This window comes from Anas platyrhynchos, chromosome 5 (genome assembly GCF_047663525.1).
Source record: "Anas platyrhynchos isolate ZD024472 breed Pekin duck chromosome 5, IASCAAS_PekinDuck_T2T, whole genome shotgun sequence".
NCBI classification, from domain to species: Eukaryota; Metazoa; Chordata; class Aves; order Anseriformes; family Anatidae; genus Anas; species Anas platyrhynchos.
This window is the reverse complement of record NC_092591.1, coordinates 18,473,351-18,495,657: the sequence shown is the minus strand read 5'-3', so window position 1 is coordinate 18,495,657 and position 22,307 is coordinate 18,473,351. Positions and strand designations below refer to the sequence as shown.

Here is a 22,307-nt window from a genome sequence, read left to right as displayed (position 1 = left end):
AAAATGCAACTGAATTACAGAAGCTGTTTCTACAGTTTAGCTGGCACAACATTAAGTAATAGACTAACTAAAACAATGTATGAATTCAAAATACTGACACAAATTTTATCATGTAGCTCTTCTCTATTCCTTTGATATATAATATTTGAAAGGAATATGGATATTTTCCCAAGTGAATATTGTTAAGTAAACTGATGTGTACATCTTAGGACTTAAGACATTCTGCGTTCATAGTTGCTCCTTTTTGACTCAATAAGTGTTTTGCAATGGATTGCGTATTACACACTCATCTCTTAGAATTACTCCAGTTTAAAGGGATTTATCTTACAGCCAATACATGGAAAAATTTCAATGAAATTCAGTATTAATCGCACTATAAGGACTACAGGACTATGCCCAGGTTTATCAAATGGATAAGCACACATCATATCTAAGAAACATCCACGATAGTGAGGCACATACACAAAATGTTATTTATAAAATATTATAGATATATTTTAATAAAGAACAATACCAACCTAAATACAACAGGCGGCCGGCCATTTTTATGTTTCACAAAGATACCATCGAGACATGCTCCAATGAATATGTCACTTCCTTGGCTGTCCTGTAAGAAGTTGCAAAAAAATACACACAAACGGAAATAAAGTCTTTGAGAGCAAAGCTGCATGAGAATCAACTACTTCTACAATTTTTGAGGATAGGAAGCATGTCTGTTTTGTTTTGGTGGGGACGTGGAGGACAGGCTTATTGTTTGTTTATTTGCTTTTATTTTTGTCAGTAAGTAACCCTTTTTACATAGGGAAGAAAAGCAACTGAGACAAAAATCAGCACCCCATTTACCTTTGCAGGATAGGTCTCTTCACCATAGCCATCCATTCTCTCTACCTCTTGCATATATAACATTTCTGCATCAGGAGGAGTAAGGCCTCTGTGAAAATTAAAACAATGATAACATGATCAGCTAGTTCAGTCAATAATCAAAAATCATGCTTGTTTTACTCTGAATGTCACTGTTAAAGCTTCAAAAACACCCTCAAAACACCCAGGCAACCATCTAGACAAACTGTTTCCATCTGTACCAATGGCTGATGTACTTGTCTTAGCCTTTTGATCTTAAAGAAGACGTTATCTCTACCTGAAAAATTGTGTAATTCATTCTTATGTCTCTCAATGCTTTTTCAGTCATAATTCTCTCTATTCCTTCACTTTCTCTTAATGTTATGCAGACTGTTTTTCCTTTGCTAAACCTTAACTGTTTAATGTGGGTGCCAAAACATTTCAGAGATAAATGGATTTCAAATTCTCAAACCTCTGTTTTAAAATAATGCCCCTCCCCCCAAAAAAAAACAAAACAAAAAAAAAAAACAAACAAAAAATCAGTATTACTAACATAGACACAAACACTTTTCACTGATAAGTTGACAATTAGAACTTAACTTTCCTTTGTCTTGGACCACTGCATTTAGATGCCTTTTACTTAGACCATGCATTCTGGCATGGTGACTGTCTCTACACTTCTGTTGCTCAAAGTACCTGTCAACATTGTTCATCGAGAAACCTCCTTACTGGGGTCAGCAGCTTCATGTTGTAAACAAGTTTCATAAACATTATACAGGTTAAGTCGCAAAATTTACTTCTATCCCATATTTTTAATTTTCAAGTATAATCTTCTCCTTCATTTTAGCAGTTGTTTGTTCCATTCTCTTTTCACTTTCATTCAGCAAAAATTTGTATTTTAACAAAACTGTATCAGCGCAAAGCTCATTTAAAAGAGAGGTGAAATTAGTTCAACTGCCTTCTGAGATACCCAACTTACAGAGCAACCATGTTAAGAAATTAAGCAATAAAGAGTTTTAGAAATCTTACCTATATTTCTGATGTAGCAAGGCAACTTTTTGTGTCGCTTCTTCCAAAATTTTTTCTTCTTGTAGCCAACCCTTAATATAAGATAGCTTTTATAGAATGAACTACAAAATATTCTATGAAATAAAGAAACTGGAGCCATTTTAGACAGAGATACCAACCCTTTGTTCTAATTTTGGAGCTTAGATGCTGGATATTAACACAAACAATGCCAAAAAGTATAAACTGTTTTGAAGTGGTTTTACTCACTACCTCAACCTTCAAACTACCCTGTCTCTACCTCAACCTTCTTTTCAGTATAATATACAATAAAACTGAAAAGATCTTGCAACATCTTTGCTTCTGTGCAATATACTTTATCACACCTCACTACAGCCTCAGAGAAAACTTTTTCTGAATTTGACTATCTTGGAAGCAGTAAACTAGATGGATCACAGCATCTTTAATGATGTATTTATCAATCTTGTATTTTTCTTCAGTACAAAGGAGGGCTCTTCATAACACAGTGTAATTGTGTTCAGTAATGCCAAAAAGAGAATTTAAAGAAAGTACTTACAACTGGAAACAAAGCAAATCTTTGAAGAAACTCCTGAGATTCATACTGATCATAGTCTCCAAAATCAGCTAGGAAAAAAAAGTCCTGGATTCAAACATTTGTAACAAAATAATTCAATACCCAATTAATTGCAGAAGGATTTCCAAGTAGCAAATCCCCACCCTATTGAACTATGATCTGAATGTAAAGCAATGGAATACACCAAGTATCTTTAAGTAACGTTTATGAAGAGGAAAAATAAAATCACACTCCATCTTTTTACCGGAAAAAATGATGAGACTCCTTGTGGATATGAAAGGAGAAGAAATGATAAAACGAATACTGCTGCTTCAAGTTCCTTAGTTCCTTGGGTTTTTATTTGCTTGTTTTTTAAACGCATAGCAGTTGAGGTTGGAAAGGGCCTCTGGAGACTACTCTCTCCCCCTGCTCAAGTAAGTCAGCTCCAGCAGACTGTCTTAGGGCCTTCTCCAGTCAGATTTTGAATACAGAAGATGAAGACTTCACAGCTTCTCTGGGCAACCTGTTCCCATGTCTCACCACTCTTACAGCAGAAAACATTATGTTTAGATGAAATTCCCTGTAGTTCAATTTGTGCCCATTGCCTCTTATCCTGTCCCTGAGAGCCACTGAAAAGAGCCTGGCTCAATCTTCCTTACTCCCTCCTGTCTGATACTAGATTATACGCAACTGCACTTGCAGCATAGAGCTGACAAACTGTTCTCACCACTAGGTCCTGAGTGGCTGGAGCACCCTGGACACCAAAGTTCCTGCTCACCAGCCTTCAACAGCTCCCTGCACAAAGACATGTGGAAAGTGGGACATAGAAGTCTTGACTTTCCTGATTCAAAGGTATGCTCAGAAAGGATGTACTAAAGGAGTTGATTTTGTGTCACGCCAAAGGGCATTCCAAAGAATTTGTTTTGTTATGCTTCCAAGAAAAAAGAAGCCAACGTTTCAAAGAAATAAAGTAGTTTAAATCAGAAAACTTATGTACAGTCTCAAAAGAGAAACTATTCTAAGGAATAACAGTCTGCAGGGAACAATTTTTCCAAACCATATAAACATGATTTCCAAGTACACGGATCTTATTTACATTATTACAGATTCTCACCTATAATGGTATAACTATAGTGACATTTAGGAATCTAATTTTTATTGTGCATTAATGATTACTATGCAAGTTACTCGTGATTAAAGGGGAGAACTTGTGACACACTAGATCAACTAAGCACTTGAGATAAAGCAATGCTTAGAAGCAGCCTATTGTAACTATTTCAAACAGAAATCATTCCTGAAATCATTTCACTCAAAACACCAAACTGCCTCTGTTAGTTCACTAGCTAAAATTAACTGACCTACCTTGGATAAGCTACTTCAGTCATTGGAGTGCATTAATTTAGAACCTGCACTTTTTCTAAGTTGTTTTTTTCATCATGTTATCAACACATGCAGTTCTCTACACAAGACCGAAAGAGGAATGTGTAAGCGAAAAGGATAAATATTTTCCATCTGGAAAGAAGATTATATTGAAAGATTTCTGTAAACAACTTACTGAGCAGAGAGACATTTACACTGTCCAAAGATATGAAAATAATGAAGTAAGATTTTGCCAGTTGAAGACTATTAAATCCTGGCTTGGATTAAACAGATTCACTGTTATATAAACAAGGCACTAACATTATTAATCCTACTCCACTGGTAACTATATTCTCAGAGAAACATACTCACAATCTTTAACATGACACTACCAAAACACATAATTAAAACACAACACAACAACAAAAACACCACTAAGTTACATGTACTGGCAGTGACTAAGCCCTTCTCAATTTTGGCAGTTTTACAATTGCTGCTAGATATACTCCAGTCGCATCCACATCACGTCCACTGGAGTGAAGCAACATACAAACTAAACAAAAGCTGTTGCCATTAAAACCTGTTAACATGAGAGATTTGAGATTGAATAAGCAGGTTAGCAGGGAACACCAGACATGATCAGAACTCACAGACTGAGGACAGCTGATTTTTTTTTTTAAGTAGTTTATCCCCTTTGACCCTAATGAGGAAAAGTAGCCAATTTCATGGAGGTATCAGAGAAAGGGATCTTCAGGAAAGATTTGAACATAGGAATTGTTAACAGCCTTGTATACTAACTTGGAATAATCTTTGGCGTTCAGATATTTGGGACAAGAAGTGGAGATACAAGCACTACTCTACATTCAGATTTGCTTATTTATTAAAATATGTCCCTTTCTCTTGTGACAATGTCAGAATAAAGAGTCTTCAGTGACACAGGCAAAAGCTCTGCTGGTGTTAGCAGCCAGGTAGAGCCCTTGCTCCCAAAGGAATTCAGATGTTCAGGTTAACCCCAACTCCTGAAAATTCATGTCAGATACCTGGGTATACTTCTGAGGGCTGCGCAGAAATACCAGCAAGTGTTGGGCCACTGATCCCACTGTCCCCCTCCCCAGCCCATGCTTTGGGTGATGAAGTTCTAAGGAGCAAACCTTTCTTACCCTACTGAATGGAACTGCTGCTGTGTTTGTGAGGCTGCCAACTGAAAACAAAAATGTGCTTCACAGAAATGGAACATAAACTGGAAAGCAACTACCTCTTGCATTTTTATTACAGCAAGGAAACGGCTCTACAAGCAATAAACAGAAAGCATGCGATAGAAAATACATCACCATATTTCCAAAGTAACAGTAGCTAATAGGCATAATTGCCTTACTTACCTTGAACAGCTAAACCAGCCAAATGTATTGCTTGTTCTAGTGTGCAAGGAATGTTACCCTCCAAGATATCTTTCTTTAATTGCAAATAATACTGATACCTACATGAAAAAGAAAAAAAAAGAAGAAAAAAATGAAAAAGCTAACATCAGCTTCTTAATTTAAGAGACTACAGATTAGCATGCCTTCATTTCCAGTTCCTCTCTGCATTCACTAGTAACTGTGGAGGATTGTCTTACTCATCATTCAGACCCAGTATTTTATGGTCTTTATCAACTTTTCTCTTCAGTTATCTGCTGCAGTATCCAATCCTGCTCTGTCTTAAGTCAAAGAATGTCCACAATTTCTGTCTAATACCATACCCTCAAAATCATGCATTTTTGTCTTCCCTCCTTAATATTCTTACCATCTTTTCTTTACAATGTCCAGTGCACTGCTGCTGCATTTCTGCATTCCCTTCCCATAAATCAAATATGCACATCCCTTCCATCGCATTAGTTACTTCCATTTCTGCATTACAGCTCCTGGGTACTCACTTGACAGGCAACACACTTTTTTTCCTTTAATCTGACCTTATTCTGGGCCATCTCTTCAACATGCAAGCACTACTAGGTGTACCATTTGTCCACAGCCTGAACCACTATTTTCTTTAATTCTTCTGTCCCTTTCAGCCAACCATGGTGCGCCCTATCTTAGCTAATATACGTTACCCCCAAGCACCTCAAGACTCACAAATGCCAGTATAGCCACGCAGATTTGGCCAAGAAGGACATTTGTCTTCTGTAGGTCTAGTTTCAAAAGTTTCTTAACTTCCTCATATTGTATGTTACCTGTTGTGAAGTAAGGCTTTAACACTGAGAACACAGAAGCACATGCTACTCATGTGTCAAAAGACAGATCTCTTCACTAAACTGTTAAATTCTGTGACATTTTATAAATATTGTTTAGACTTTTCCTGGCTCCTACTTCAAAAAAGCACAATGCCACATGACACCAGATAATATCCTTATAAACACACAAAAATAGGTGGAACCAAACCCAGGCCTTAAAAAAAAAAGTCACAGCACATTGAGGCACTTGGGAAAAGAAATCTTCATCAGGCAAAATATAGAACATAGGCTCTTTCCATAGAACAGCTACCGAAAGCAGACATACAGACAAAGGATCTTGACACTACCTGACAAGAGGGCAAATACTATCTCTTTTGTTTGTGATGCTTCCTCTTCCTGGTACACACTGAATGTACCATTTGCTTAAAGATGCTCAATTTCATTTGTATTGAAAAGGCCTGGAAAAAATCCCCCAACACAGATTTCTCTGAAACTAATCCAGACTCTCACAATTTTAAATTGAAGCAAGTGCCATCCTCTAGGATGAGTGCAAGGCTGCCGCACAATTTCTTACAAAAACACTGCAAGATTGCTGTTAAAGCTCCAGCATAATAACCACATTCTTTGAACAAATGCCAGAAAAAAATAATAAAAGTTTTTCAGGCAATGTATGTAATCTAGTTACTGGTTTAATACTCACTTGTCTGTTAAAAATAATAATGAAATCAGAACAACTGCGGACTTTTAAGACACTAGAAATCCATGTGTAGGCCCATAGGACTATTTGGCTAGTACACATGCTCAGCTTGACACTTCCTCCGCAGTTAGCACCATTTGCGTGATGTTCTTCAGATTCATAGTACAAATGGATACATGACAGCAAAGCTAATATACATCTTTGTTGCCCAGTGAAAGTCAAAAATCATAAATTCAGGCTTAGCCAGATGTCTGCCAATACAGTTGGTAAGTACCAGAAAGTACTGAGAGCAAAATAAGGAAAAGCATAACATCTGCACGTCCTTTCCATGGGATGGACTTCCCCCAAGGCAATGTGTTGCTCTTCAAAACAAAGTAAGAGAGAGACTGATATGAAGGGACTAAAACAGTTAAAAATCTGACCATGCCAGTATTCCTATTATCAAGAACAGGTTTGAATAGATTCCTTAGATCACTGAAAAGTTCATTCTTTGCTTAGTTTATAACATGTTTTAAATATTCAAAAGGGAAATAAATATACAATTGGAACATAAATTCTACCTAAAGTAATAATTTCTGTATGTAGAAAGGCTGGGGAGGGGAAGCAGACAATTTGTACGTGAACTATACATTTTAGAATGCTACAAACAAGTTTACAGGCACGTGTAAGAAGTTTACCTGGTAATCTCCTGCTGAAGCTGAGAGACAGTAGGCACATAGAACACTACTCCAAAATACACAGTGGGCTCCAAGGCATATTTGTCCAGCTGCTTTTTCAGAGGCTTGTCCAAATCTACCCATCTGCGCTGGTTCTGCTTGTTGTAATACCACAGACTGAAATACGTAATCTGAAAGGGAGGCATTTCAGTGATGAAACAAAGTTAATATTTGCCATATTAGATAAAATACATTGCTACCTAGAAATAAAAACTTTAAAACACTAAGGCTGTAGGTCACTGAAAACTTAAGAGAACCGGCGAGACATTTAATATCAAAACCAGGTGTTACTTCCAGATAAACAATCCATGTATGCACAGGCCCATCCCTAAAATACTACCAAAACTGGTCTTTCATTTGCAAGCAGTCCCTGCCCCAGATGGGGCAGCTCACAGATGTTAGCAGTAAGCATTCATGTGGAACAGGGAAATCGAGGGAAGTGAGGAAGACAAACAGAATAAACACACAGGACCAGGGAGAGCAGAGCATGGCTTGTCTGAAGAACCAGATGCTGAAGGAGAAAAGGGCACAGGACAAGCGGTCAGTCAAAGACAAGGTCATTAAAGCACACATACGGGTATGGTTCATCCCACCGAGCAAGAAAATGAGCAGCTAAAGCAGCGATCTACCTTGCTCGAGCAGACAACTCTTGCCCACACAAAGACATGGACACAAATTGCAGCACGGGCTGGAACAGGCTGCCCGGTGCAGCTGAGGGATGTCCTTCCCCGGGATGTGAGCAGGCAACTTCCTGAGCACCACAATCTACATTTGATTAGACAACACAATCTGCTTTGAAAGGGCATTGGACCAGACTATTTAAGTGATTTTTGTTTTCTATATGCTTAAAAAAAATAAATTAAAATGATCATTACAGTCTAATTGCAGAATCAATATGAAAAGATTAAAAAAAAAAATAGAATGGAGGCTCCTGTGTAACCTTAGTTGAGATTCCTTCTGCAAGCTGTAAGACAGCTCTGGTCCCACTTGATAAAAACGCAGGCCGTAATACAAGCACTGCATTAAGTTAGAACTGTTCATAGAAGAAAAGCAGTTTTTCAGTCCAGTGAAAGATGTGTGGAGCAAAGGTAGTTTGATAGATGGGAAAACAGCTTCATGGTTAGGAAAGTTTAAAAACCTCCACAGAGCAGCAGATTCCAGTCCCATGTCGGAAAGTTCTCTGGTAAAACAGATTCCTTAAGATGTTAAAATTGTAACAGTAGTGCCACAGAAACTCCGCTCCAGAAAGGAATGCTTGTAAAAAAGGTGTATTTCTCTTTCATTACAAGACTTCTCACACTGCAGACACACACAGGAGCCAAAGTGAGGCTCCAATTCTGATGCTGTGTGACCCCCGAGTGCTAAGGGTATAATTTAAATGAAAGCAAGTGGGTCAGCGAACAAGAGGACCACCAGTAAAACCAGCTACAGCTGAACCATCCACCACGAGCTGCTGGACCTCCCTGGCTACGAAGAGCTGAAAAAAAGCAAGCCCACTTCATGGACCCAGTCAGCAGGTAACCGACTGCCAGACCCAAAACCTCGAGTGCAGCCTCTGGGTGCGAGCAGAAGCCAAGCAGACACTGAAAGGTAACGGTACCAGGACCTACAGAAACACACTGTCAAAGCTGAAAGACCTCTGTAAAAGCTACACTTCTGGAAACCAGCTACACATTTCCAAGCAACCCTCGGAGTAAGGTTCAGCTGCAGCCCTGGTGTATTTAAGCCTCAAAGAAACACCAAGTTGTAACAGAAAGGAAAAGAGAGAATGAGCACAAAGGCTGCTAACAGCACGGCTGTTTCATACTCTCCGAATTAAGATACTCCTGCTTCTACAACCTCAAGTCTAAACTGAATGTACAACTTATTTTAAAGCCATGACGATCACTTGTGCTGGTCCATTTCTGTAAAATACTGACCTCACCTACATGCAGAACTGAGTTGTTACTGGCACTGGACTAAGGAAAATGTTTCCGCATTTTAAATCACACCCTGGAATCCAGCGTATCTTTAAACAAGATTTTTCTGTCATGGTGTTTTCCCTTAAAAACTCCTCCAGTTTGGATTATCAAAAATAAATAAAATAAAAGCCAAGGTAAATACCGTGGCCCAAAACCCGTCCTATGACTTGTATGCAAACCTTTCATTTGACTTCAAGGGCAGAACTTGATCCTGTGAGTTTTCAGAGGAACTCAGGCACGCTGGAATACTTGCACTGATTAAAATAGAATCCATTTTTATTCATTGCTAAAACATTTTATTAGTAGTAGCACAGGACAACACCCAATTCTAGCAAAGAATGTAATGACACAATTCCTAAAATATGTTAAGCTGTTAAGATTAACACTATTTTGAGGTTCATTTATTTTAGCGACTTATTCATCATCCAACCCCTTTGAAGAAAGTCAAATATAAATAAAAGGGACATTTCTGCCATTGCTTTCTATCTAGCTGCCTTCTGCCACTACAGACAACGCTAAGCCTTTTTGTATAATATTTCAGGAGTTACCAAGAATGCAGAACTAAGAGAAGCCCAACATGCTGGCACAGTGGGGAAGGGCTGTGGGTGGAGGAGAGGTGCCCCCATGGGCTACGAACAGCTCTATCAGCCACGCTGCCACACAACTGCACCACTACAGGAGACCCTTCGGTCTTTCTGAAGCCTGAGGAATAGGGCTAATGAGTCTCCAGAAGAGAATAGGGTAAAATCTTACTGTTATCTCCAATGGCCAGATCACACGGTAGAGGGGAGGCAGAGCCAGGCTCTTTTCTGGGGAAGGGCTTCCAGCGAAGGGCACTGGGGTGGTGGGATGCAGCGGGCACAAGGTGTAGTGTGGGACATCCCCATCAGATCAGGGAAGAAATTTCACAATAAGATAGCCAAGCACTGCAAGAGGTAGCCCAAAGAGGCATCCAATCTCCATACTCAGAGCACTCAAACTCGCCCTGAGCCACCCAGTCCAAGCCGGCCCTTCTGTGAGCAGAGGGTGGGACAAGCAGCCCTCCTGACCCGAGCCGTTATGGGATTCTGTCAGTACAGAACCGGTGCTGAGGAAGGAACAACCTACTGAACATGTCTTGTACATAAACAACATATTTCTTTAAAATTGTGTGTTACCCTTCAGCAACACTTACAAAAAAGAGCTTTAGATCTTTGCATGCTCACGTTTCCATATCAGTATTGAGCATGCTTTGCTACTGCTCAACCATTTTATAATTTGAAATGGAATCAGTGGCAGAGCCCTTCTTCCCTGTACCAACAGCCTGGTATTAGTTAGCTATAATTAGCTGCTGTATTTCATTTATTTTCCTTAAAATGGACCGGTCGCATCCCTAATGTAATTCTGCTCCGTTTGGCTCTAATCTAAACACCATTTATACCTATCAGTTATTCTGTTCAGCACCTTGACAAAGTTTTAATAAAGAATCTCAGTGTCTATTTTGGTCACAACTTACAATATCTAGAAAAGAAATCTGAATGCCAAATGGGTATGTGAGATATCAAGTGTGGAATAATCTCACTTGAACTTAACAGCACCTGTTATCATCCCCAGATTTGATTGTGCCTCCGGCTTGCAGCAGCACAACACATCAGGAAAAGTTATATTCTCTGGGATTTTGAGACAACACTACTACTGCCATCTTTTACACAATTATTCTCTATAGATCTTCAGATTAAGAAAAAAAAATACCTTTTGTAGTTTCTTTTTCCTTCTTTACTTTGGTACAAACAAATAAAACAAGCCCTAGGACTTTCCTGAAGAGAATGCTGAAAACACCGTCTCATTGTTGAACATAAGCACTGCAGCCAGAGTTAAAAATCCCAGTTAGCCCACAGACTCCACCGTGTCTCACTTTATCGTATGCTTGGATACAAAACAGCTCCTGCCACCAGAGTATCGCAGTTTAAATGAACCGCTTTCAGAAGAGCTGGGTCAATAATCTTGTACTATGCACCATGGCCAGATGCCAAGTGCGAGCTTTACTCTATGTCCAACATTAAGACCTACAGAAAGAGACAAAAGGCCCTAAAAAATTTCCAGAAACTTTCCTCTTATCACAGCAGACAAGCCCCTCCATAAATCTTCCCAATCCTTAGTGGAGAAAATTTTGGAGCAGCCTGCACCGGCCAGCGCACAAGATCCAAGACTTCTTGGAAGCAGTGGAAAAAGACACGTGCAAGTCTTGCCACGTACCTGCCACCGAACGGAAAGTCGCACCCCTTACATACCTGCTCACTGGCCTCACTAAAAACAAAATAAAACAAAAAAAAAACAACACACAATAAACTTTTTCCCATCTTGAAGCTACTCACTTCAGGGCACTTTAGCTTATCCTATCTTTGTTGTTCTGATGGGATTTTCAACTGGAGCTGCCCATAGGGAGGATTCAGCAGGTAGCTAGGAGAACACGGGGAGAGGGAAAGTCCATCTGAAGCCTTTGCTCTGTCACACAACAAACCTCTTCTCCAGTACAGCCTGCCCCAGCCCTCGCAACGACTTGCTCCCAGCTGCTCCAAACTGCACAGGAATAGTCAGGATAAAATCACAAATGCTATTTAAACAAAGCAGCTGCCAACTACAGCTTACATCAGTAATGCAGGGATAAGAAATTAAGAAAAAAAAATCATTTTGATTTGAAAAAATCATCATTGATTTTTTAAAATCAATTCTTTGCAAGGTAATCTGACATTCTAATTTACTCAAATTAAAACACCGCAAAGATCACAGTACAATGTGTTTTGACCCCCTTCAAATATCCTGAATAAACGGATTTCCTCTGACAGGCAAGGCAGATTTTACTCATCAGTATGTTAGACAAAAATAAATTGGCTAATCTACAAGCTAAAGAGCAATACCTACCTACACCAGACATTATATCCCTTCAAGACACATTTTCATCTCTTGCAGAAACAGGTCAGCTTTCAATCAACGTAGTCCAGAAACTTAGAAATGTACTTCTTTTTTTCCTTCTTTTTTTTTTTTTTCGTTTTGTAAATCATGTTATTTTTCCCACCTCTGCCCAAGGCTGAGAAGGCTGGACTCACATACCTGCTTTTGACTCACACTTCATACAGCATTGATGTTAAAGCAAGTATCGCATTCCCGTGCACTGGATTCTGAAATCCTAATTACTTTACAAGTGGGAAAATTTCAAAGTAGTCTAAAAATACTAAACAATAAACTAACATGCCTGCTTCAGAAATAACAAAAACCTTTACTATCAAAATTAGTATAAAACTATAGTGCTAATTACAGGAATTCAGATGGGGAAAAATACAGTTAAGTGGTATACTCAAATTCTGACCTTGCTTTATTAAAAAAGCTACAAAAGTCAGGGGTAACATTTCCTAATTGCCACTAAGGCTTTAATGGAAAAAAAAATTAATTTTGTGGTGCTCAGAGTAGTAAGCTAGACTGAATGTAAATGTTATAACTTAATGCATGAATTTCTTTCCATCAGAAAAAGGAAGAACTAAAGTAATTGGACTGAAGACAAGTGCTGTTTTTTTGTTTTGTTTTGGTTTTGTTTTTTAGCAATCTGACTGCTTGTCCTTCTTGGCCCCTACATTATTATTTCAGCACACTTAAAATCAACATGTTTTAGATGGAGTCAATTTTGTTTTTCAAGGAATTTGTGTTTTTTATATTAATGAGATTACACACTGAAGGTTTGTGTTTTATCTGAATTCCTCCATGATCGTTTCTCTTTCTTTCCAACCGCTAAGCAAAAATTTCATTCCGAGAGGCAGCCACTAGCAGTTCAACGATCAGCCCTTCTTGCTTTATTTCTCTAAGCATTAGCCAAAATTTTGTCAGCCTTAGATACAAGGCATAAACGTTATTATGTCAGTGACCCCTCCGTCGCTACTTGGCCCAACTTTTATTTGCTAGTCAATATCCTTACTAATACATACACACGCAAGAGTGTTTATGGCTGCATTTGGTTTTACTTTGAAAACACTGTTTACCTAAGTAAACACACATTTAATAAACCACCACACTGAATTAAAGGTATTTTCATGTGTTTTCTCCAAACAAGAGCTGATACTTTGGACTTCAGAGCAAAGTGTTCGAGAACACTGAAGCACTGTTTCAGAACTTCCAAGTTATTCGGAGTCTGGATAACCTTGATTCAGGCTTTGCCATTCATGTCCAAAACAAACACGGGAATTTGCATAGACACTACACATACTTCACAAAGAAATTCCCTATCTTCTTTTTATATCATTAATTCTTGTACTACTCTCTACCTAATCTCTAATTAATTCTTGTACTCTCTACCACACATCTGCACTTAAATCAGGTTCTGCTTCCACGCACTAGCAGGATTTGTTCCTTTAGTCTGCTATAGAAGTGTTCTTAGAAAACAGAATTAAAAGAAGATCCAGCAAGAGACGTAAATCAGTTGTAACATCTCCTGTCAGGTATCTATAGATGCCTACCTATATTAACATTTAAAAAACATTTTTATATTTTCAAGTACCTGATTTGTATACTCATGCCCCAAACAGAACTTGAAAAGTATGTATGACACTGCATAAGTTGGTTAACAATCAGACCTCTCAGCACTTTTTCAAAACCTGCAATTCCAGAACGGTTTTCTGCAACAAATACACTGCTTTTTGTATCAATCAAATTTGGTTGTGGTCCTCTCACAGGATAAAAGACGGGCTGGGCTACAAAGGGTCAGTAACTTATGTTCCCTCACCCTCTGTCTTCTTTCCCCAGTTCCTCAGTTTGAGAGGGCTGGATTACATACCCTTTGCTGATGAGTCACATTCTGGGAATACCAGATATTCTTATTAGTTTAATGCACTCATTTCACTTTTTTGCAAAGCTTGCCATTCAGTAACAAAATTGAGAACATACTTAGACTTTCTGAACTTGGAAATCAAGAAGTATTAATTAGAAAACGGTAAGAAAAAAGTGTTATGCTAAACACAGCATAATTTGAAGGCTACTATTTAAAATAAAGTGCGATCTGTTAAAACAAGTATCTTAAAAGGTAGCACAGCACTAGGAATAAGCCATTCAATTCACCACCTAGTCAGTGACTACAGACTACACCAGAGAGAAAGAGAGTTTGGTAAATTTTACTGTTCAATGTCTAAATAGGTACAGACTCCACGCATACCTCCTGCAATAAACTGTTCCGAGGGTGCATGGGGACTGCATGTCAGAACTGCAGAGCCCATATACAGTAGTCTGAAACTGATGCCTTGATTTTCTTAACTGAGTTAAATCTCGGTGCTGAACAGTCATATTCTCTTGTTTACCACTTTCAAGTGACATGTTAAAAGGTGCGTAGTGCATTAACAATACAGAGCATTTTATACAAAGCACTTTGTATTTCACAGCATCGATAATACTGCTTTTGAAGTTAGAAGCAAATCCTAAGCAATTTTTTCTTCCTGAAAACTTCGTACTAAGCAAGTGGTCAGAAATGCTCCTGGTATCTGGTTGGCAAATCCGACTAAAGGCAAAACAACATTTCTTGAATGCAAGCTATGGAAAGTAATTTATATCCCTACTTTCCATTCCCTTTTATTGCAACACATTTTCCTGCCAAAATAATCCATGCAAGAATGCATGACCAAAAGAATCTGCTCAGAGTTCAGTAGTGTAGTGTCAACTCCCTTAGTCTGATATATGACCCTTAATTGAGAGAACTGCCAGCTTTTTTTTTTTTTTTTTTTAAATCAGATTTTAGGAGTAGCTCCAGAGAAAGAGATAATGAAGAACTGTTGAAAAAAGCATGCATCTCCAATGCTTTGTAAATAGTTCAGTAAAAGCTGGCAGTCATTGTTCAGGAAGACAAAGCCTTCGCATTTTGCAAACCAAATATAGTCAAGGTCTTTACCTTCTGTTGACTTAACCAGCGACATCCAAAAATCGATAGATAAAATTGACATACTCCATTCAAACACAACTACTGAATTCTAGATACATGATACCTGATGCATTCTAAGTAAATGCTAAGGCTATGAGAGTAGTTAGATTTTCCCTTTTCTAGAGAGAACAAGAAAACAGAAGTGAAGTCACGCTGCCCTACAGAACTTTTCCTCAATAATTGTACAATTAAAGAATATTTGGACAATCTAGAAGAAAGCATACTGGAACTGAGAACATACCCAGTAAACAAACAGAGATGAATGGATTCACACCTTTTTCATTTATTTATTATTCTCCAAACAGGAAAAAAAATATCTGAAAACAACTGACTGTATAGAGCATTTCCTACAGAGGAATTTTACAGTAACACATGCTGTGTAGAGTAATAAATGCTTGCAGAATAATCACCGAATGTGTGGGAGAAGAGTAAATTTCAGTTGCAAAAGCATCATTCAAAATACCTAGCAAGAAATTGGATGGGGGGAAGCTGTTATACAGATACATACAGATACAGATAGTGCAGTCCACGTTTCTCCATGGGACAGACATCAGTAAGTTACTATATGCTTGCTCACAGACATGGCCCGCAAACAAGTTTGTGGTAGGTACGTGAACAAACAACACAAGTTGTTTGTCACTGGTACACATTTCACACTTGTGCTTCAGGTTCTATTCACAGTACTAATCTGTCAGAAATATACGCACACAAATAGCAGTCTCTTTCATATCCTAATCTAAAAGTTGTCTCAAGTCTCTCAGTAATTCTTAGCCATGCTCCTTCGGCAGAAATTAGGTGCTGATATTTTATTTTTTTAAATGACATTTTCAGCATTGTCAGGTTGAAAAACAGCCACCACTGTGGCTTTGTTTATCTTTCTAAACTGTTCACTGCTACTTCTCACATGCCGTTCCTTTGGGACCTACTCTAGCTCTGTAACGTAAGTTTTGCAACTGTTCTGGACCAATCCATGTCCCTCTCAAGACAAGCATGTGAAGAAACAAGGGGTACAAGAAATAGCTGTTCCAGTAAACAAACTGATTGCCCCAAACTGTAAGGATTCACCACACAGGACATCTAACACCAGAGACAAAAGTATACATTAATTTGGCAGTTTTCTTACCTCCCGCAATTCAAGCCTCTGAGCCACTGCTTCGAGACTTTCCTGGCCTGTGCTTTCCACAGATAGCGTGAACTCCACAAATTCATTGTTGAGCAGCTGGATCCGAGCCACCAAGCAACTCTTGCTGGATACTGTATAACGTCGAGTTCGTTTCAATTTTAACCCGAAAGGTAGAGGCATCTTCTTTTTCCACACCGATGGTTAGAGACAAAAAGCTACCACCACCACGGACTTGTAAGAGGAAAAGTAGCAATCTCCTCTCAAAAAGTAAGGAGCTGTAAAGTCTCCAAAAATCAACCAGCAGCAGCAGTATCCATTAAAGACAAGCAAGTTTTCCACCACAGTAAAAGTAGAGGGGGCATCCACTGAAATCCTAGTAAGGAGCAAAGGAAAAAGAAAACATACGTGAATCAGAAAAAGAAATTGACTGAAAGTGGAATGGAAACAAGAGAAAATAACACGCGTATATGTTTTTTAAATCTAAATAGTCAGTCTACTTCTCCAAAATGCAGAGCTGTTATGTATTCAAATAATCAAACAAGCACCAGAGTTTCTGGTTTTTCCACAGACAGCAGCTGTCTTTGGCAAGTTTTGTTTTGTTTTGAACTTGCAAGTAAATAATGAGTGTCGATTAAGTGCAGATTAAATACCTTAAAATAGGAAGTATTTTTAAGTGGAATTGATATTTAAATGAAAGACCTCTAGAAAGTCCAAGTTGCCAAAGGTACTAGTAATGTTGAAGAAAAAAAACAGCAGCCCAGCATTATTTTCTGAGGAGCATGCAACCTCAGCCCCTACCTGTTGGATTACGCACAAAACCAAGCCCCCAGAAATGATTACAGGAAAAAAAAAAAAAAAAAAAAAAAAAAAAGAGAGAGAGAGAGAAGAAAGGCAGGAAGAGAGGTATTAAACCTCACACCTTAGCCATTTCCTACCAGACAATTAAAATCCAATTCCTCTAATTTTCCCTGAATTACAGCTAGTTGAACCATTATTGCTTATGCTAAACTGCTGTGCCACGTCTGAGGTTACGGTTTGCCTCACCAGCAGAGTACGCCAACTCTGAAAACAATTTATTTTCTAGTTTTTCCCTAAACAAACAAACAGGCAACGCACTCCTGCCAAGGGGAAAGGTTCCCCACCTCTTGCAAACACCCTCGCACCTGCTCTCCTGTCAGCTCCGCGCTGTGCACAGACCTCGCCTTTCCCCTCTCCCAAACGTTTCCTGCCTGTTTGCACCCCCGCCTAAGAAACACGTCGCTCTTACAGGGCTACACACCACGTGCACAAGAAAAACACGGGCTAAAAGCAGCTTTTTCCTCAGAAGTAGGTACGGTCAGGGCGGCTGCCACCACACCGCGCCAAGGCGCTCCAGCCAGGCGGGGGGAGCCACGGCCGCCTTTGGGGGGGGGGGGAGAGGGGAAAAAGCTCCGACAACGACGAGCCCCGGGGCTCGGGGCGATGGCCCCCTCGGGAAGATGGCCCACCCAGCCCCAGCCACCGGCACCCAGCGGTTTTCAGCCCCGGCAGCCTCGCCCGGTGCCGGGCTGGGGCCGGGGCCGGGCTGAGGGCGCCCCCGCCGCGCATTGCCACGGCTCCGTGGCGTGAGGGCCGTCTCTGGTGGCAGCGCCGCCTCGGAGATAAAAGCCGTCGTAATGGGAAAAAATACGCAAAACAAAACGCTCTTTTCCAGGCTGGTATGTTCGTAACGCATTTTGAAAGGCATAGTTTGATTTCTGAGGACTTTTCCTCAGGTAAGAATAGCGTGCATATGTCCAGTTGTTTGGGGTGGGAGGTTCACTAATCTTCCTAGAGCACCTGGTTTTAAACTCATAGGTATAAACAACTAGATAGCCCCACAACGTTTGCATATTTATGTGCATACCTAGAAATGTAATGGTGTTCAACATGACCGCAGACTCTCTGCGTTAAAACTTTCTTTCCAGACCCCATCCTCCCTTCTTTCAAGCACCACGGCCAAGAGGAAGGCGCTGGCGGCTGGAGGAGGAGGCAGCATGGCATTTGTCCTCTGTGACACCTTTGCAGCTCTACTTCAGAGGATGACCAGAAGCAGACTTCATGACCATGCTTCTAACAATCTGGAGGCAGTTTACCACTGCACACAGTCCCCAACCTCAACAGATACCATCTAAAATGTTAATTACAACTGATTGAATAATAATAATAACAAATAAAAAAAACACCGCCTGATTTATTTTGGGGTGAGGCTAAAGAACAAGTAACAACTGACAGCAACAAGTTTCTCTGAAAAAATTAGGGATATGCAAGTCTCCTCGCTTGATTACTTGCTCTGCACGTTGATCCTCCAAATCCAGCCCCCGAGAGCAGCACGCAGGGAATGCTCCACAGACAGAAGCTTTTAGTTTCCTGCCCACTGCCAGCAGAATCTCGCACAGGGTTTATTCCTGGCAGTGAAACTTTTGGCTGACTGACCTTAGCTCACTTCCCCAGGGCCCATTTTCCAATACATTCTGTGCACAATTACACACATTTTCTTTGGTGCTACAGCGATGTGAGAAATCAACTTACTCATCTTTTTGAAGGCTGCAATCACAAGTGCAGTGGTGTTTTAACCTCAATTTTACGTACTGTACATAAAAGACTTTGAAACTGTTATATCCCTACCAGGCCCTTAGAAAAGTACCCTAAAACCACGGAAAAAATATCAGGAAGCAGCAGTGACCTGACAGGTGAAATTCACAAGCCACCTAAACACTGACTTTAGGTAATCTGAGACTTCCAGTTATTTCTCTGGGCACACAGGTAGCAATGCAAGCATAGGAAGAAAGTTTAGATCAGAATTTTCAGAACATGCCAAGCGTGCTCAGCAATGCTAGGTGCTCTCATACTTGCATTCTGTAATATTTTAAGTTAGGATACATCTGCATTGTTATAAAGCTACTTTAGCAAACAGGAACTACAATCTGCCAGAAGTTGCAAGCCCAGTTGATTCTCTCTAAAATAACAAGCCTTTATTTATCAAGCCTGGAATTTTCATGCAACAAGTAAAAATGTCTTTAATGGCCAAACTCTGTACATTTATATTTCAACACAAACAGAGTAGTTTAAAAAACGTTATATTAGAAATTCAGCAACATGCTCATGACTGAAGCAGAATTAGTGAGCACTGTGGTATCTTTCCCCTTTTCCTACATCTCCCACTTCCCATTTTCCCCTCAGTAATTGGCATTTTACTCTACGATAATTTTCACACAGCCTCACAGCCTGCATGAATGACAGCATGTGAAATAAAACTGCAACATATGATGGTAAAATAGTGTTCCTATTATTTCAGTCACTCAAAATACATATATTTAGTTCAGAGATATTTGAGGAGACAAAAAAAAATAAATCAGAATACTCCACCCTCCCCTTGTTTTACCAGTTAATCTTTGACATGACTTTTGGACTAGAAGAGCAGCAATAAGTGCGGCAGATCTCAAACTTCCCCTGCCTTCAGAAGCGCAGAGCTCTACAGCCTTCACTTTCCCAAAAGAAAACACTTGAAACCCCTCAATCTTACAGTACACAGCACAGAAGATCACCCGGTATGTTTTACTGTGCCTGCTGTTTTCCCATTACCTTTTGCTGCGATCCAAAGACACCGAGTCTCCTTTCACATACGTGTAGCTGAAGAAAAAACACAGCGCTCTGAGACTTTTTCTTGCGGAGCCATCTCATCTGTATTCCTTGGGGACTGACTTACTGTGTTCCTCTCGTACAAAACAGCTGCTATCTCGGCTAACCCACCTTCTTCTCAGATCACTCATAGTGAAAACATTCTTCACTTCCTGTCTCAAAAAACTTGCTCTGGATATCATTCCACTGGGTAAAGAGCTGGGGGTGGAAGAAAATATTGCAACAAAATAAACCTGTGCCAGCCAGCTCCTCCGACAGCCTCTTTCATGCGATGCTGTGCTGCGGGAGCACAAAATCGCGTTCTCTGGAATATTTTCAAATCGCCTCTCTCTGTGTGCCTGTGTGTGTGTGCATTTAATTTCTTTTCCTGGAGGCGTTCCCCTCGCTCTATCCATGCGGAAGGATACGCTGAAAGAATTAAAGCGAAGGCCCGTATGCTTGCAGCCCATTACCTCAGAGAGTTGGAATGCCTGGCAGGGAGAATGTCAGCAATGAACAGCTGCTTCGCTGGCTACAGGGGCATTACAGAAATAGGGGTTACAACAAATAGCAGGCAATCCTTGCTTTTTTAATCATATGATCATTTATTTTAAGCCTTTCCAATTAAGGCAAATCTCTTCCAAAAAAAAATAATAATCCATTGGTCTTTTGTTGTTGTTGTTGTTTGTTTGTGTTTTGTTCTATGGTGGTTTTTGTTTTTGTTTTTGTTTTACACAGCTTGGAAATATTTTCAGGTTTTAATCCACATGTGCCATACTAAATGACCTATGCACATACGTTTATGTCTGCAGCTAAAAACAGAAGTCCTTGCAAAGTTTCAGCTGTTTGCAATATACACAGCAAGAATATGCAGACTAAAAGGCTAATCTCTGAGCTCTTGCTCAGACACAAAAACTCCCAAAGGCGCCAGTAGAAATTATTAATAATAACTGCCTTATCAAGCACTAAGTGCATATTAATTCAGTAATATTTATAGTGTTTAACAAATGGAATCATCATGTAGGGGGCTGGACCCTAGTCCTACAAATCTATGTGGACCTGACAAAAAAAATTAGCAATTGTATGCTATCTAGAATTTTAAGCTTCTCCACTTTGTGTGAGCCAGGCAGAAGTATATACAATCTTGAAACAGGTGAGGGATGAAGGAAAAAGATAAAGTGAGTATGTGAATGCTGATTCACGACTGTAAAACTTAGAAAGTATTTTGGTAATGTAAAGCGAACAAACATGCTACTCTCTGAGCAAGTCTAACTTGCAGATCTACTATGCAAACTATGTTACTACTATGTTACTTAGCAGGACACTAATCTGAGCTGAAATATGTAGGCAATTTTGTACTATGATGAATTCTTCCGAGTTATTTCTCTTACATACAGCAGTTTTCTCTTAGAGATGACTCTGACCAGGGAAATAGTTCTTTTTCCTTCCTTACACAAACCATAGTTACAATGAACAGTCCAAGCCAAAAGAACTCATTCAGAGGAATCTTATATTGAGTAAAAGAAACTAACTTTGAGCTAAACTAAATGGATACCCTTTTCTAGAGTTATCCACTACAGACCAGAAGTGTAGCTATTTACCTGAGAAAACTGGCCAGTACAATGCATAATAAATTCAAGCCATGAAAATTCAAGGTAACAGAGGCGTCTCCTATTTCTAAACAATTCACACTGGAAACAATGTCTCAATGCTCTTATCTGTTCCATTTCCTATTCTAAATCTTGATCACACCCATTTCCTGCCTGTTTCTCTGCCTGGAAGTTACATTTATTAGAGTTTTCTAACTTGGCTTAGTTACTTCTTGCTGTATTTTCTCTTTTGCATTTACGTTGAAGACACACCGTCTTAAAGACAGGTAGGATATTGCCAATATGTTCCTCTAGAGCTTACATTTTCTACTTTTGAAGCTCATCAAAAGTTTATTCCTGAGCTCCATTTTTAAATTCTGCTTGCTATAACCCCAATTTGTATCCTAACTTTGTGTTTTTCCGTACTTTCTCCATTTTGCCCTTTCTGTCTCATGTTTTGCCCCATCAGCTCTCCATTACCTGCTTTGCTCCACCTTTGGAGACAAATGTGTCCACAAAAACACGATGATCTTTTATAGACACACATCAATGAGACAGAGCCTGATTGTCTCAGGGCACTATACTTCTGCTTCACCCCTTCAATCCCTCATCAACTTTCATGACGTGCATGGCTAGAAACACCCACATTCTTTGCTGTACTCATTC

At 39.5% G+C, this 22,307-nt stretch overlaps 1 protein-coding gene and 1 long non-coding RNA gene across 5 annotated transcripts in view; one reads left to right on the top strand and one right to left on the bottom strand.

The window, feature by feature from the left end:
* PTPN21 (protein tyrosine phosphatase non-receptor type 21) overlaps positions 1 to 20,498 on the bottom strand; it is a 42,169-nt gene extending 21,671 nt beyond the window's left edge. For 2 of the 4 annotated variants that reach the window (XM_038180559.2, XM_038180561.2), the window contains exons 1-8: positions 20,017 to 20,498; positions 16,414 to 16,786; positions 7,359 to 7,528; positions 5,158 to 5,255; positions 2,423 to 2,490; positions 1,870 to 1,940; positions 844 to 931; positions 519 to 607 (exon numbers count right to left, since the gene is read on the bottom strand). In XM_038180559.2, the coding sequence (XP_038036487.1) occupies positions 519 to 607; positions 844 to 931; positions 1,870 to 1,940; positions 2,423 to 2,490; positions 5,158 to 5,255; positions 7,359 to 7,528; positions 16,414 to 16,593 (764 nt within the window). In that variant the 5' untranslated portion in view covers positions 16,594 to 16,786; positions 20,017 to 20,498. Of the gene's footprint in view, positions 1 to 518; positions 608 to 843; positions 932 to 1,869; positions 1,941 to 2,422; positions 2,491 to 5,157; positions 5,256 to 7,358; positions 7,529 to 16,413; positions 16,787 to 17,555; positions 17,702 to 20,016 lie in introns of those variants that run through there. The other 2 variants (XM_038180560.2, XM_072038374.1) reach the window with 2 other exon arrangements.
* LOC119717208 (uncharacterized) lies at positions 17,852 to 18,675 on the top strand. The gene is made up of 2 exons (XR_005266369.2): positions 17,852 to 18,167; positions 18,360 to 18,675. It is a non-coding gene; the product is annotated as an uncharacterized lncRNA (long non-coding RNA).
* Positions 20,499 to 22,307: the final 1,809 nt, after the last annotated feature.